The 17,373-nt window shown below is 39.5% G+C and overlaps 1 protein-coding gene across 3 annotated transcripts in view; it reads left to right on the top strand.

Annotated features, from left to right (window-relative positions):
* STON1 (stonin 1) overlaps window positions 1-17,373 on the top strand; it is a 121,353-nt gene that overhangs the window by 49,546 nt on the left and 54,434 nt on the right. For 2 of the 3 annotated variants that reach the window (XM_061155452.1, XM_061155453.1), the window contains exon 4: window positions 1,994-4,998. The exons of the other annotated variant lie outside the window; for it this stretch is intronic. In XM_061155452.1, the coding sequence (XP_061011435.1) occupies window positions 1,994-2,068 (75 nt within the window). In that variant the 3' untranslated portion in view covers window positions 2,069-4,998. Of the gene's footprint in view, window positions 1-1,993; window positions 4,999-17,373 lie in introns of those variants that run through there. 3 annotated transcript variants of the gene reach the window in all.

The following is a 17,373-nucleotide window of genomic DNA, read 5'->3' as shown; positions in this document are numbered from 1 at the left end:
ATTAGGAGCCTGAGGAGAGTGCCATGTACTTAACTCAGATCTCAGTGAAAAATAAGTTCACATTTCGGAAGCATATTTGTAATAAAAGTTTTGTCAGAATAACATTTCCCAAGATGTGTTCTTTAGGACATCTGTCCCATATAATGATCTAAGATACAAGTTGGGGAATGCTGTCCACTTAATATTGAACAAAGAAGTCCTGCAATAAAGAAACGTATTAAACTTAGCTCAGTTTCTCCCTACTTGCTGATTATGGAATCTTGTCTCCTGTAAAACACCTGTCAGTATCTTCTGTGATAGTATTTTGTGGTGCACTGTTTGGGGAAATGCTGAGTTACTGTGTCACCACAATCTTAAATGTTCACCATCAGCTCATCAGCATTCTTGAGCCGGTTGAATTAGAGAGTGATGTATACTTGCACTTGTTCCTAAGCTTGCTTTTCCTTCTCAGCTTCAAAGTTAGTAGATCCAGAAATAACCTCTGTCACACATTTCCCATAGTATCTTGAAATAGTGTGATTATATGATACCATTAGTACCAACTAGTGGTTCTATAATATAGTGACCTAAGTCTGGATTTTTCTTCATTTTGGACTGTTCAGAAGCCTGTATGTTCGGGTCCAGTAATTTTTTTTGTATTGATAAAACCAATGATGAGTGGGTGCTGTTCTGTGCAGTCCCTTCAAGACCAAAGGACTGATTCAGCAGCTGGGAATTACCCTGGATGCCGCAATATGCCACTCTCCAGGTCACATCCCCTTCCTGGGGCAGCCTGTGTCCAATGACTGGTGGATCAGGGGTCTAAACACCCTTCTACCTCAAGTTGCAATAACCCTGCAGGGCCATCCTAGCTTCATCCCTCTCTGGGATTGGCTGAAACCTTTACTATGACTGCTTTGTAGCCCAGCTTCTCTCCCTTCCTGTTCTGCCCTTTCCTCCCACCTTTCCCTCCCCTCGCCTCCCTCCCCTCCTTCTCCCTTTCTCTCCCCTCCCCTTTCTGTGTCAGTCAGGTGTTGACCCCAGGAGCTCCCCACAGTAAACTTTCTGCACCCGTCTCCATCTCAGCATCTGCTTCTTGGGGAATCTGACCTATAACACTAGGCGTCTAAGTATACATGTGGCTGAAATGTGTGTCAAGTGCACATGGAGACTTCATGCCATCTGCTGTTCTGGGATGTGCCAGTTTCACAGAGTTGAAGAGGACCACTCAGAATTATATACCAAAGTCTCTTTAGCTTTAATGGCACTCAGTTTCACAATGTTATCTTCCATTTAACAAGTATTTATTGAGCAATTTCAAAGTGCCATCTGCTGCTGTAGATCCTGAGACACAAAGGTGAACTCCCTGTCCTCGTAAAGCCTACCTTCTAGTGACAGAGCAAAAAGTAATTAGTAAAAAAGTACCATAATTTCAAGTACTGACAAATTCTAAGAATAAAAGAAGGTCACAGGATAGAGAGGGATGGAGGGCTTCCTTATCTAGAGTGGTCCCGGAGGGACTCTGTGAGGAGATTACGTTTGAAAGGGTGAGATGACAAAGGTGAGGGACAGGTGGATGGTTTGGCCCAGATGGATTACTGTTGTAAACTGGTTTGTTTTAGTTAATTAGAGAGATGATTTTGGGTGTACTCTGAATCTCAGGGAGGCCCGAAGCTGGATGTATGATACTTGTGGGATATAATCGATCACATGTCTAGCTAGATTTGTAAATGTCTTATCATTATGTGTATTCTGTGTACACCTGTGTTTAACTGAGAAGAAACTTTCTCCTCTTCAAGATTTGACCCTAGAGGGAAGGATTTAGGAGACTTGTTGGCCAGAAGGAGAGCAGTGCGCCTCACTTGGGAATGGGCATGGCAGGGTGGAGGGGCTGTGTTTGTGTGCAGAGGACGAGGTGGCTACCATGCTTGCTGGCTTATAAAACAGAACTGAAGAGGTATTATACTGTGCTGCATTCATTAATGCTTCCTCCTGTTTTGCTTTTGCGCAACAGGTTGAAATAGAAAAGAAGTGGATTAAAATCGATGGAGAAGACCCGGATAAAGCTGGTGACTGTGTAACTCAGTAGGATTAGCACGAGTCAATGATGATGACCCACTTTGCAAATACAAAATTCACAGAAACCGCACAAAGTCCTGCTACTGTATAGTGGAAATGACAGATCCACTGGCTATGTTTAGATAAGTTTAGACCTGTAACCAAACCATCTATCCTTTATGCTTTTGATAGGTTTGTGCCCAGGGGTTTGATCTAAAATGAGTCTTGTATTTTTGTGTTGGTTTTGTTTCCTAGTAGAACTCAAAGGCACTCTTCTCCAGAGTGTGACCTCGAAGCCTCTGGCCAAAGCATTTTTGATCTTTGATTACTTGGTGGCTGATTGTTTTCCACTCTGGATTGATGCCATGTTTATTATCCTCCAGCCCCATCTCTTCTTATTAAGTAAGCACCTGTGCTAGAGGAGAAGGCAGTTGAAGGAGACATAAACCAAAGTACTTAATTTTCCCTCTTGCTCTTCTCTGAAACATTGCTATTGTAGAATGATGTGGAAACCACAGGCTAAAATGGAGATGTGGAACTATCTCTGATTCTGAATTATCTTCCTGTCTTGTTATCACATTGGTGAGTAGTCATCAGCTGTATTTGGTACCTCTTTCCCCTGTGGTATTATTATTTTCAAAATGTATTTGTATGCTGATATGTGCAGCAAAGACGCTAGTTCTGTTACTATGCATATTTTAGTACAAGTCATTGAGACATACTGCCTTTTGCTTGAAGAGATTCCTTTCAGAATGAAATGCTAGTATGGACACTAGTTAAAATATTAATGTATGTTAAAAATGAATTTTTATAGTTCATGAATGTTGTTTCTCAAAAGTGTAGATTCTAAGAATGTATTTTGATAAAGTAGTATTGTAATTAACACAAGCCTCTCTTGAGTAGAAGTCTAAATCATGATTATTTTATGCTAGTCCTGCTATCATGCTGTTTATGCTAATTCTGCTTAATTTAGAGTGATTTTCTTTAAAAAATGAGCAAAGTGAAAGACACTAGATTATTTTGTCTACATTTCTAACAAGTGATATTTCTGTTTTTCAAAGTCAGATAGATGTTTGTTTTTTTAATGAAAAGTCAGTGGTATTAACAGTTATAATTCTGTTTATAATTTCCTTTAAGTGTTTACAGTGAAAAGTCAGACTTTTAAATTTAGGAAATCTATGTTCTAGATATTTTTTTAGTAGGAAAAATATGGAAAAAAACATGGTTTTAATACACCTTCAATTTATGTTGATCCTTAAATATGATTAGGAGATATTTTTCTCTATTTACCAGATTTGTTTTGAGTCAAAACTGATATGACAGTATTCTTCCAAACAACATTATTTGTTGGCCCTCATGCATTTTATTTAATGTTATATTACATTCATTTTAATCTGTTCAAAATGCAAATTAAAACAAACATTTATGATGGCTTGTATCAATCAGCAGATTTACTGCTTTTCATTATTTTACTGTAAAGGCAAAGAGTGCAAAAGTTGACTGTTAAAATGATTTGGTATTGCTCTTTTCAACTTCACTTGATGTGTTGCTCATAATATCATATGCTTGAGACCCACTATAGATATATATGAGAGCAAATCTGTGTGTGCATCATATAAAAAAAAAATTCTACCATCCCGACTCACCTGGTGTGGCACATTCTGGAAAGACTTCAATCTGCTCAGAGCAAATACGGAGGCAGGCTGAACTTGGTGCTGCTGCACGGTCCCAGGGACGGTAACTGAGTTAATTACCGCTGGCCCTTTCAGATCTGTTTTATGGCATCCTGCCCATAAAGAACTCAGAGTCTAATTTGGATGAACTTAATGAATATTTACACCTCAAAGTAATTTCAACATAGGGTCCAATTAATCACCCCTCAGGCTTTTCAGGTTGCCAGTATGTGCGGACACCTCACTGCTGGAGTCATTTATTCACCAGCCCTCCAGCCTTCAGGAGCATCTCAAGATTCAGTGCTGAAAATAATAACAAAAAGCTGACTGAAGCCCAAGTTGAGTTTTTGTGGCAATGCAAAGGGTGATGGTAGGAACAGCAGGGTGCTGCAGCATAATTGTTCATTTGCACATCTATTAGGGTCCTTAAATATTCATTACTTAGCATTAAATTAACATTCTCTGTTGAGTGGAGAGGATTTTTAGTACAGTTCTTCTGACCTGAGCTGTGGCAGGTCAAATGTGATCTTGGTGCTCTAAGTGAAAAATCAGGTAGGGTCCACTTAGACTTACAAATTAAAAAGTAGAATCTCCTTTTCCAGAAAGTAAGTGATGATCTTCAAAACAACAATGACAAAAACTTCTTTTAAGGTCAGGAAGGGAGGAAGGAAGTGAGTGAAGGAGGAACTACTCCTTACTAGCATTTTAATTTAGGTAATTTATTTAGGTGAATGCTTTATGAGTTTGACCCGTTAGGGGTCCTCTGTTTAACTGACTGAATGGCAGACTTCCAAGCAGTTGGCCAGTTTGGGATGCGTTACTTTGCTCTAATTGGCCTGGTCTAGTTGCCTTACCAGTCAAAGGATTGTATTAACTCTGTAAATGAATCCATGGCTTGATGGTTACCTGATCAATGTACAGATCTGAATTTAAGGACATTTCCTTTTTTTTAAATGGGACTAAAAATAGTTTATCCATTTAAAAAGTATGAAAAAAAAAAATCCCTTCTAAACATAAATAAAGGCTGGCATTTTGACCTGATTTGTGTTAGGTAATTGTAGGGTTTTAGTTCCCTTCATTCTGGGTTTGTGTTTTGATATAGCCCTTTTTCTCTTATAAATTTGGTCAGGAGGCCTTCCTTAATAATGACTAAGTATTATTATATCTTACTCAAAATATGATTTTATTTCACCAATACAAATATAAAACATTGAGCCTTAATCATGTAACAAAGTATTTTGTAGATTGCATATTGAGTTTTTTAAGATTAAAGATGTATTTCAAATGATTCTTGCTATGCAATGGACTTATATCTTCTTTTGCAAGGTCTGGGGCTGTTTTTTCTTAAGATATGAAATCCACTTCAATAACCTTAAACAATTGACTCTGTCAGGCAAATGCATGCTTCCATGTGTATATGCTCAATTGTGTACAACTCTCTGCTACCTCGTGGACTGTAGCCTGCCAGGCTTCTCTGTCCATGGGATTCTCCAGGCAGGAATACTGGAGTGGGTTGCCACTTCCTTCGTCAGGGGATCTTTCCGACCTAGTGATTGAACCCATGACTCCTTTCCTGCATTGGCAGGTGAATTCTTTACTGCTGGGCCACCTGGGAAGCCCCCAGACAAATGTATGAAGTGAAGTGCAGTCTCTCAGTCGTGTCGGACTCTTTGCGACCCCATGGACTGCAGTCTACAAGGCTCCTCTGTCCATGGAATTTTCCAGGCAAGAGTACTGGAGTGTGTTGCCATTTCCTTCTCCAGGGGATCTTCCCGACCCAGGGATCAAACCCGGGTCTCCTGCATTGCAGGCAGACACTTTACCGTCTGAGCCACCAGGGAAGACAAATGTGTACTGCTTCACTATTAAGGAGTTAGTGTACATGGTGTTTTGGCACATCCTGGAAAAATATCACCATTAAAGTACAATTTGTGATGTTAAAGAATTATTTTTGAAAGAGGATATAATCATTATTCTCATGAAAAAATGATATGAGTGTGTGCCCAAGTTTTACTTAACTCATTAACTAATGAGGGAACTGTTAAGATGTTTGTTACAAGTAGTTCTAAGGAGAATTCAAAAGAGCAGAGACATGTACAGGAAATAAGGAATTCCAAAATGAATTTACAAACTGATGCAGAATGGATTGGTGCATAGGGCAATATTACTAATAATTTCTTCTACCCCCATACAATTAATTTGTATGGACAAGGATGATGTATGTTGTTATCAGTTTTCTAAAACTTACAGAGTTGGGAAATGACTCAAGGACAATGCAATCTGTTGACAATTTGGATAAATGAACTAGTTAAGACACTTTACAAAGTCTTTCACAATTTTTCCCAATAACTGGATGAACTTTGTTCACAGGAGAATTCTAAGCAATTTTCAAACTTTGGCAAGTAGCATTAGAGAAATGATGTGCTTTCAAAGCAATTTTTTTAAGTTTAGAAAACTATTTTTATCCAATTGTACAGAATCTATTTTAGGTAAATTGTATGTTTAGGGGGTCTTAAAGATCCTGATGCTGGGAGGGATTGGGGGCAGGAGAAGGGGACGACAGAAGATGAGATGCCTGGATGGCATCACCGACTCAATGGACATGAGTTTGAATAAACTCCAGGAGTTGGTAATGGACGGGGAGGCCTGGTGTGCTGCGATTCATGGGGTCGCAGAGTCGGACATGACTGAGCAACTGAACTGAACTGAACTGAACTGAACCGAAAGATACAAAGATAAATCAGTTCTAATGAAAACCAACCTAAGAAACTTTCCACCTGCTCTTTGTATGAGCAAGCTGCCTGTGTTGAAATTAAATTTTTATCTAGCTATTGCAGTTAAATTTCAAAATTACATCAGGAAATAAACCTTCATAGAGGCTGGATCATTGGGAACTGTTTCAGCCACTCCTGGAATTAACAGGGCTTGACTCTTGTTCCATAGGAACAACAAAAAGATTCAGTGACATAAACTGATCATATTTGTAACAGAATTCCTCAGATTCCATCAGTCATTTCTTTCCTGTTTTGTTTCATCTCCACCTAGACTCTCCTGCCTTCTCTGTATAGTTACATAGTGTTTCCAGTTCATTTTCTTGTGTCTGTCCCAGCCCCTCCCCATTCTCAGCAGTTTGTTCCTTCCCAAGACCTTTTTTCACCCTTACCTAGAGTCCTGAAGGACAGGGTTAGGTGTATTCGATTGAACCGTATGAAGCTGACAATATGTAACCTTTCTTGATGGCAATTTCATGGTGCTAAACCTAATTACCTGGATGTTTCCCCAGTTTATATGAAATAAGATTTTTCTTGTAATTATGTTAATGAGCTCCTACTTAGAACTGGCATCTAAATATGAATTTGTCAATTTTTAAAGCAAGATAGAATTGGTAGTCAGAGAGCAAATGGGTGAGTTACAAAAAATACCTTAGGTTAAAGCTCCAGGTGATACAATGCTTTAAAATCATGTCCTGTCTGTAAGGAAAATGGATTAGACGAGTTGCCCCATGTTTTAAAAGATTAAAGTTCATTTCTATGCGACTGCCTGGGGAAGAAGTGCAAATCACAGTTACACTTCAGAGATTGCAGCGTTTCCCTCATCTTCACCACACCTGTCTGCTCCAGCAAAGGTGTGAAAACCTCAGGTGGGAGGATAGCATATTTAAATAACGTGATTATGTGTGTCGACATTTTCCTGAAAAGCCCATTTTTGTCCTGTCTAGAATTGCTGTGATTTCTCTGTAACATAAGTTGTGGTATACTCTTGAAACAGAAGAGGGTGCTCTCAGGCAAGCCGCTGCTAGCCAGAATAAGAAACAGTATTTTGATTTGTTGGTGTTTGTATATATTATGGTTAATAAAAGATCCCGGGGCCATTTTGTAAAGCATTTCAAAGCATTGTGAATCCAGTGGAGTATGATTAAAATTAACACAATAGACAAACACTTTATTCTTAACGCCTTGTCTAAAAATGCTGTTGAATATAATTTTACACATCCTGAAAATTTAAATACTATACTTATCACTAAACATTTCTAAGTACTAAGGAGACAAAAAAAAAGTCTTCTTTCCTAACACATTTGAAAACTTTTTAAAAAGGAGCAACAGTTAGAATTGGACATGGAACAACAGACTGGTCAGAATAGGAAAAGGAGTACGGCAAGGCTGTATATTGTCACTCTGCTTATTTAACTTATATGCAGAGTACATCATGAGAAACGCTGGGCTGGAGGAAGCACAAGCTGGAATCAAGATTGCTGGGGGGAATATCAATAACCTCAGATATGCAGATGTCACCACCCTTATGGCAGAAAGTGAAAAAGAACTAAAGAGCCTCTTGATGAAAGTGAAAGAGGAGAGTGCAAAAATTGGCTTAAAGCTCAACATTCAGGAAACTGAGATCATGGCATCTGGTCCCATCACTTCATGGCAAATAGATGTGGAAACAGTGGCTGACTTTATTTTTCTGGGCTCCAAAATCACTGCAGGTGGTGACTGCAGCCATGAAATTAAAAGACACTCCTTGGAAGGAAAGTTATGACCAACCTAGACAGCATATTTAAAAGCAGAGATATTACTTCGCCAACAAAGGTCCGTCTAGTCAAGGCTGTGGTTTTTCCAGTACTCATGTATGTATGTGAGAGTTGTACTATAAAGAAAGTTGAGCGCTGAAGAATTAATGCTTTTGAACTGTGGTGTTGGAGAAGACTTTTGAGAGTCCCTTGGACTGCAAGGGGATCTAACCAGTCCATCCTAAAGGAGATCAGTCCTGGGTGTTCATTGAAAGGACTGATGCTGAAGCTGAAACTCCAGTACTTTGGCCACCTGATGCGAAGAGCTAACTCATTTGAAAAGACTCTGATGCTGGGAAAGATTGAGGGCAGGAGGAGAAGGGGACGACAGAGGATGAGATGGTTGGATGGCATCACTGACTCAATGGACATGGGTTTGGGTGGACTCCGGGAGTTGGTGATGGACAGGGAGGCCTGACGTGCTGTGGTTCATGGGGTCGCAAAGAGTCGGACACGACTGAGTGACTGAACTGAACTGACATCTGCTTACTTTAAAAAGTGTATAACATATTATAATGAATCCATCATGTTTGGCTTCTGAGCTTTTAGGTACATGTATCAAGATTGATGTGGTCTCTAAAGAGCTCCAGCCCAGAATTGTACTTTCAGGTTCTGAGGGAAGAGCAAGCAAATATTTGCTTTCAGGAGAATATTCCATGCCACCTCGACTCAAGCCTTTACCCTGTTCAGCCCTCTGAAATTAGGAATGAGCATTGTCTTTTCAAGATGGGCTCTATCTTTCTCTCAGAAATCTTTCTGGGTGGATGATATCATTCCCTTATAAAGCCTGTTGAAACAATGTGTTTCTAAAAGTCGTGGAGCATGAGTAGGTCTATGAATGTGGTTAAACACATGAGGCCTTCCCAAGGCTGTCTTCCACCCCCTGAAGTGCAGAAGGCTTGCTTAAGATATTGGGTACCTGAAGTGGTGACTTTGAATCACCTCAAAATGCTGTGTGGCCATTGCTCCCATTAATTGTCTTGCTGATTCTAATGTTTATTGCATTTCTACTAGGTAAATGCATTTTTCTAGGCACTGGGGATAAGCAATAATAAAAACTATAAATTCTTGTCCTTGTAGAGGATACATAATAGTGGGAAGTCAGACAATAAATTGATACCAGGCTGTGATCTTTGCTATGTAGGAAATAAAAAGCGACAGAGTAGCAGAGAATGCCGTTTCAGGTAGGTTGGTCAGGAAGGTCCTGTCTGATGAGATGACGTTCTAGCAGACCTGTAAGAAGCGAGAAGAGTATATCCGGTAGGGCGAACTCCTAGTGCAAAGGTGCTGCAGTAAAGATGTGCTTAACTTATCAGAGGAACACCAAGGAGGCAGGTGGCTGTAAGGTGGCCAGGGCAGAGTGAGCAAAGAGGATGGGCGGGGGAGGAATCACAGAGACTGGGTAGGTGAGGGGAAGCAAATCAGTGAGGCTTTGTGGGTTATGGGAAGGACTTTGAATTTTATTCTGGGTGAAATGCAAACCACTAGGAGGTTCTGTGCAGAGGAGTGACGTGAACTGAGTTACGTGTTCAGATGGTCCCACAGACATAGAAGCAGAGCAAGGACAAAAGCAGAGCAGTTAGGAGGTTACTGCAATAACCCAGGTGAGAAGTAAAGGTGACTCGGAGTTGTGATGGGAAATGAAGAACAGGTAGACTCAGAAGATGTTTGAAATACAGCTAATAGTGTTTGCTGATGGGTTGGGTCAAATTCCCTAAGTGAGGGAAAGAAGAGAACCAAAAATGACTCCCAGAATTTTGGCCTGAGCAGCTGTAAGATGGATCTGTCTTTTATGGAGAAGGGGAAGACTGTTGTAGGAGAAAGTTTGGGGAGAAAGATCAGAAATTCGGGTTTGGATGTGTTAACTCTGAGATACCTGTTAGACATTCAAGTGGAGACAGTAAGAAACAATTGGATGTATAAGGAAGGACAGAAGGCTGGGCTTGCAATATGACTTTTAGAGACATGAGAATATATGAAATTACCTAGGAGTGAATTTAGAGTAGCAGTGGTCTGAGGATTGATCCTTCGGATTTTCCAAAGTTCCAAGGTCAGGCAAGTGAGGTTGATCCAGTTGAGACTGGGGAGGAGTAGCTTGCTAGAGTAAGTGTTGTCAGGTGCCTCAAGTGCTGCTGATTGGATGAGGACAAAGAATTGACCACTGAATTTAGCAGCATGGAGGACATTGGTGAACTTGACAGACAACTCAAGTGCATGTGGAAACAGTGAGTAGATGGTTTTTTGGGGGAGCTTGGCTGCAAATATGAACTTTTGGGCAGTAGCTGGTAAGGATGAGATCTTTTTAAACGCTTCGACCCTTGAAACCTGTCTTGGTGTTGGTCTTCACTAGTGTGTCTTTTTCATTGTTTTTTTTTTAACCTTAGTGATGTTGACTGTTACTAAAATTCCCTCCTCTTTCTCATTGTCAACACTTATAGAAAATGATTCCTTATCATCTTTCAATCCCATGTCATCTAAATCGTATGTTTCCATCTTTGGATGTGCCCATTTCTTCAGTTTTTCATTAACTGTATGTATGGTGTTAAAGATGTTGTATATTAATACTTCAAGATAAATTCAGCCATTGTTTTGATCACCTCTTGTTTTGCTTTTAAATATTCTTGATTGAACTCTACTGGTCAATGTCATTTCAGGTTGGATATCTCACTTTAGATTTTATTATGAAATTTAGAATAATTGTAAACAATCTTGTGAATACCTACAAACTCCTCCAAGTTTCTAGAGAATGGAACATACACAACTATTCATTTAGTAGTTTTTATATTTATATAAGAGTTTGTACTTTGATTCTTTGTTATGGTCTGGTATAATAATACTTTGTAGTTTTCTAGTAACTAAGTGAATTTTAATAAAATATTTGCAAAAAGTACAATTTAACTACTGATGTAATTTTAATTTTCTTGATTCTTTAGTTTTAAAACAGCGATTAAAATAGAATGACAATTTTAAAGATATTAGTATTCAAATACGGTATGTCATGTATACAACCAAACAAAACTTACTAAGCAAAATTATTACCTCTTGCCATTCATTGCACACTTTTAAAGACACAAATAGCAACTCCTAAGTGGTCACATAGAATGACAAAATTGAAGTAACTCAAATTGTGTTTCTTCATCTTTATGATCATTGTTTTATTTTGAGTATATGGTTCAAGCCCAGGAATACGTAGTACTGAAGGGGCTGGAGATAAGAATTGTGCCTGAAGCAAGTTTGAATGATTCTGGACCATTGTGAATTCCAAAATGAATATAGATATTGAAGTTGTCCAGTGTCCAACTGTATAACAGGGGGTTTTCTAAATTAACTTCTGTGTAAAATACTGTTTATTGCTAAGAAATTAAAATGTGCCGATTTGAAGCTTACATATGCATTATTAAAACTCAACAGTAATTGTAGCAATTGGGTTGGGAAGATCCCCTAGAGAAGGAAATGGCAACCCACTCCAGTATCCTTGCCTGGAAAAATTCCATGGACAGAGGAGCCTGGTAGGCTACAGTCTGTGGGGTCACAAAGAGTCGGACACGACTGGGCGACACATGCCAATAAAAAAGTTGGAGAGGGGGGCATTTTAGCTCAGACATTGCTTAGAATTGTCAGCACACGGTGATAATAGAAAGCAGATCTTTATGGGAATTCCCTGGCAGTCGTGAGCAGGGCTCTGCGCTTTCTCTGCAGCTGAGACGCCCCACCCTGCAAAAAAAGGCAGACTTTTAGTCAATTTCCTTGTGTATTTTTATAATTATTTATTTTTAATTGGAGGATAATTAATTTACAATATTGTCTTGGTTTCTGCCATACATCAACATGAATCAGCCTTAGGTATACATATGGCCCCTTCCTCCCCCCTCCACCCCATCCCACCTCCGGTTGTCACAGAGCACCAGGTTTGAGCTCTTTGTGTCAGACAACAGATTTCCACTGACTATCCACTTTACACATGGTAATGTGTATGTTTCAGTGCTGCTCTCTCAATTCGTCCTACCCTCTTCTTCCCCCACTGTGTCCGCAAGTCTCTTCTCTATGCCTGTGCCTCCACTGTTGCCCTATAAATAGGTTCATCAGTAATCATCTTTCTGGATTCCATATATATGCGTTAATATACTGTATTTGCTTTTCTCTTTCTGACTTACTTCATTCTGTATAATAGGCTCTGGGTGCATCTGCCTCATTAGAACTGACTCAAATGCATTCCTCGTTCCTTATGTATCTAAATTTTCTCCACATGGTGTGTGCCATTATTGCCTGCACCCAGGACTGACTACTCTCTCCCCCATCCTTGGTGTACCTCAGATGGTGGATATGTGTCCCTGCAGGCTAGCAGTGAACCAGCAGTGAAAGGAAAACTGATGATGCAGAAGAAGAGAGGAAGAAAATTGCTCAGGCCATATCTCTGAGTAGACCAGAGGGGATGAGATCAGCCAGCAGAGGGCTGATTTAGGTAAGAGTGTGAACAGTTCACCCATTGCAATTGGAAGCAAGGCAGAGTTTATGGGTGCAGCTGCAGGCAAGCCCGTATATCCAAGGTATTATTTCTTAGTTTCTTTTACAGAAATGGAATTGGATTCAGAGACTTTCTACCCTCCCACAGAGGGTGGGTGTCTATGAATTCCCTTTAAGGACCTTTTTATGACTGACTTCAATTTTATTTTCTTGAGTACTTTGGTCATGTCCTTCACTTTATTTGCACTTTACTGGTATTAATGACTGAATATCAATGATACTGACCCAAATGGGGACATTTTTGTAATTCTGGGAACTGAGACTATGGAATTCCCCTCTAACAGAGAATGTGAATGTCACTCAGTCGTGTCCGACTCTCTGTGACCCTATGGACTATACAGGCCAGAATAATGGAGTGGGTAGCCATTCCCTTCTCGAGTGGATCTTCCCAACCCAGGGATCAAACCCAGGTCTGCTGCATTGCAGGTGGATTCTTTACCAGTTGAGCCACCAGGGAAGCCCCTAACAGAGAATTAAATCTTCTGATTTGCAAATCCTGATTGTGATCACTGTAGGATTTAGTCTCTTTCTGCTTCTCATCTCTGAGACAGATGCTGCAGACCTGTGAGTGGCTGCGTGGGGGTGGGAGATGGCTCCCAGTTGTAGCACTTGTCCTTTTCTGTAGGGTTTTGTTTTGATTTTTTTCACACTGCTCAGAATTCCACCCAAAGGTCCTCAAGTGCCTGGGAAAGGACAAGGAAAGAGCATCTCTGAATGGTGGCATTGTTGAATGCCAAGAACCTGCCTCTCCAGTGGATTATCTGAGACACTGAAACACTTTTCAAAGGCTTTGCTAAGTATTCATTGTGGTAAAGGACAAATTCTATATTAAACTCACACTGGGGCCAGAAGTGGCCTTGGGTTAAATTGTGAACTGGATGATATTCATCACCTTCTTTTTATTGCCTTTTCCCTCATAGTAAATGCTCCATCCCTTCCCCCTAAAATCCCTTGGAGTCTTCCCTCTCTCTTCCCTTTAGCTTTATATGATTGAGTGCCAGGAAAGGCTATATATCGGTTACTTAGATCTTGTTCCTTCCCAGGGACATTGGTCCCGCTGCAGGCTTTTCAAACAGTGGCTCATTCTTCCTTACTCTCGCAGACTTCTAACAGCTTCTCTGCCTCCTGTGTGGTCTTCTTACAATCTACCTCCACGCTGAAGTCAGTGGAGAACATGTGAACTGGCCTTATTTACCAGCCAACCTTAGCTTTGCTAAGACTTCCCCTGCTCTCTATCCTCCAGCCAAACATTTGAACTACTCTGGTTTCCTCAAACCCACCATGTTCCTTCTGTACCCCAAACTTTGGCTTGTAGAGTGCCCTATCGCTGGAACATCCTTCTTTGCCCCTTTCCTTTGTCCCTTATTCATTCCACAGATCTAAGTTTAGGTGTCCTACTCCAGGAAGCCTCCCCTGACTCCTCCCATTCAGGTTAGTTGCTCCTCATAAATAATCTTTAGTATTAGCCCCATTATATTGTAAAAGTTTATATGTTTCTCTTCTCCCTCTTCCCCAACTGAGATTTTCAATGGGGTGTGGCTCTGTCCACATGATTTCCCATTCTCAGGGAAGAGACCCAAATACAGGGGTGGTGGTAGGTGATGGTGATATCAATGTCAGCTGAACATAAGCTTAGCCAAGGCGTAGGACCTAAACTTTGAATGAATGAATGATAGGTTGAATTTGGATCAATGAACTGCCCGCATGCATGCATGTTTCAGTCGTGTCCGACTCTGTGACTCTATGGACTGTAGCCCACTAGGCTCCTCTGTCAATGGGATTCTCCAGGCAAGAATATTGGAGTGACTTGCCATTCTCTCCTCAGGTCCTTCCTGACCCACGGATGGAACCTACATCCTCGGCATTAGCAGGTGGATTCTTTACCACTGAACCACCAGGAAAGTCCCAGATCAATGTACTACCTCTCCTAAACATAGATACATTTTTGTCCCTAATTATCTCCTACAAACAGGCTAGAAATCCCATTTTATAGTAGTATAACAATAAATTTAAATCAGTAACATTTAATAAGTGCTTTTCATATTGGAGGTACTATGTTAGGAACTCAGGAGGCATATAAGGATGAATAATACACAGCTTCAGTCCTCAAGAAATTCAAAATGTATCACACTTGTAAATACAAATATACTCTTTCTTAATAAACACACATATCTTCAAGGGGTTGGAAAGATTAAAATGTTTATTTTAAAATTTGACGTAAATTTGGAAAGCTGCTGAAAGTGAAGAAGAACCTTTAGACTTCTAGCACCTACTGTGTGCTGTGGTTTTCTCATTTAATACAGAATATCTGATAAGGTAACTGTTATTTCTGGTTATGAAATGAGAGTATCTGTCTTTTGTCTGAAGTATTTTGGAACCATTCTGTAGCTGGAGAAGGGATTTTCCTGCACTGGAAACAAGACCAGATACTTAATTTCTTTGACCTGTCCATATAAGGGTAAGATATAACCTTAAATTAAAATGAGGAGTTATTATTTTAAAGGTAAAGAGTTTCACTTTGACAAGATGAAAACAGTTATGGAGATGGAGGGTGGTGATGGCTGCTCAACAGTGTGACTGTACTTAATGCCACTGCCCTGCACACTTCACAACGTGTTAACAACGGCAGATTTTATGTGTATTTTATCAACACACAATGTAAAAATATAGGTCCTCACCAGGGAAGTCCCCAGCCTTCAGTTTTAAGTGTCGTTTAATTCATTCTTTTATTCAGCACTTTTTGAGGGCTGAGTATGAGCCAGGCACAATTCTAGGTACCAGAGACAATGAAAGAGAGATTGCTTTCCTCCTGGAGTTTATATCCTAATGGCAATAAACACTAAACATAGTGAATAAATTATATAGTAGTTAAAGGAGTTAATGTCTACAGAATAAAGAAAAATAAAAAGGGATAGAAGACATGGGAGTATGGGGATAGAAACTTCTAGTTTAGAAGGTGTTCAGGATGGGCTTCATTGAAAAGGTGACATTTAAGAAAAGACAGTAAAGAATCTGCCTGCAATGCAGGAGACCCAGGTTTGACCCCTGGGTTGGGAAGATCCCCTGGAGAAGGGAATGGCTATCCACTGCAGTATTCTTGCCTAGAGAATTCCATGGACAGGGGAGCCTGGCGAGCTATAGTCCATGGAGTCACAAAGAGTCGGACATGACTGAATGACTAATACTGTTACTGAAAAAGTGATATTCAAGAGAAGACTTAAAGATGAGAAGCTTACCCCAAAAGTGGACATACAGCTTGATGCAAGAGACATGAGTAGAATGAAATGAGTTAGGAGTATAACAGGAAATGAGATCGGAAAGGGAAATGGGGGAGTGGGGGCGGTGAGTCTACAGTAGCCTATTTCATTAAAAAATGAGAGACTTTTACTTCTTTGAGTTGGGATTTATTCTTCTGCATATTTTCAAAAAAGCTGTACTTTTTACTATTAAAAAAAATAGGGCCAATCTAAAGAAGGAGCCCCCCCCCAATATCTTTCAAAAGTTTTGCTGAGGATTAATTTATATACGATAAAATATACCTGTTTTAATTATATAGCTCCATGGTTTTTGGTATATTTACAGAATTACACCACCATCACCACAATCAATTATTTTAGAACTTTCCATCTCCCCTTAAAATCCCTTAAGCCCATTTTCAGTTACTCTTTGTTCTCATCCCAGTCCCAGGAAACCACTAATCTTATTTTCTGTCTTTATATATTTGCCTTTTCTGGATATTTCATATAAATGGAATTTTACAATATAGGCATTTTGTTTCTAGCCTCTTTCACTCAGTATATTTTAAGGTTCATCTGCTCTGATTATCCAGGTTCATGCAAGTATCAGTAGTTTATTTCTTTTTATTGTCAAATAGTATCCCATTGTATGACTATATCACATTTTATTTACCCATTCATCCCTTGGTGGACTTTTGGGTTTTCCCCTTTCTGACTGTCATCAATAGCTCTGCTATACACATTCATGTTCAAGTATTTGTGTCAATATATGTTTCATTTCTCTTGGGTATGAGTGGAATTTCTGGGTCCTATGGTGAATTTATATTTAACTTGTCAAGAACCTGCCAAACTGTTTTCCAAAACAGTTGTACTATTTTATACTTTTTTCACATTCTTCCCAGCACTGGTTTATGCCTTTTTGTTTTTTGTTTGTTTCCTCTGTTCGTTCTTTCTTTTTTTCTGCCTTCCCACTGATTACTTATACATTTTTTAAGAATTCCATTTTGATTTATTTCACGAATGAGCGTCTGAGCACACACAAAAATATAGTATTTGGGGTATATTTCTTTGTGTATCTTTTTTTAGTGGTTGCTCTATGTATCATATATATATATAATTTGTCATCTTCAACATTTTTATCAGTTCCAGTGAATTGAAGAAACTTTATTTTCCTTTATCCTCTCCTATTGATGATAGGATTTGAGAACCACATGAAGCAATATTACAATTTTTGCTTCAACTGTCAAACATACCAGCAAATTCAAAAGGAGAGTCTACTGTATTTACTCATATTTTTACTTTTCATTCTTCTTTCTGTCTTCCTGATGTTCCTCCT

Source organism: Dama dama, chromosome 11 (genome assembly GCF_033118175.1).
Source record: "Dama dama isolate Ldn47 chromosome 11, ASM3311817v1, whole genome shotgun sequence".
Taxonomy (NCBI): domain Eukaryota; kingdom Metazoa; phylum Chordata; class Mammalia; order Artiodactyla; family Cervidae; genus Dama; species Dama dama.
This window is presented reverse-complemented; position numbering and strand designations above follow the sequence as displayed.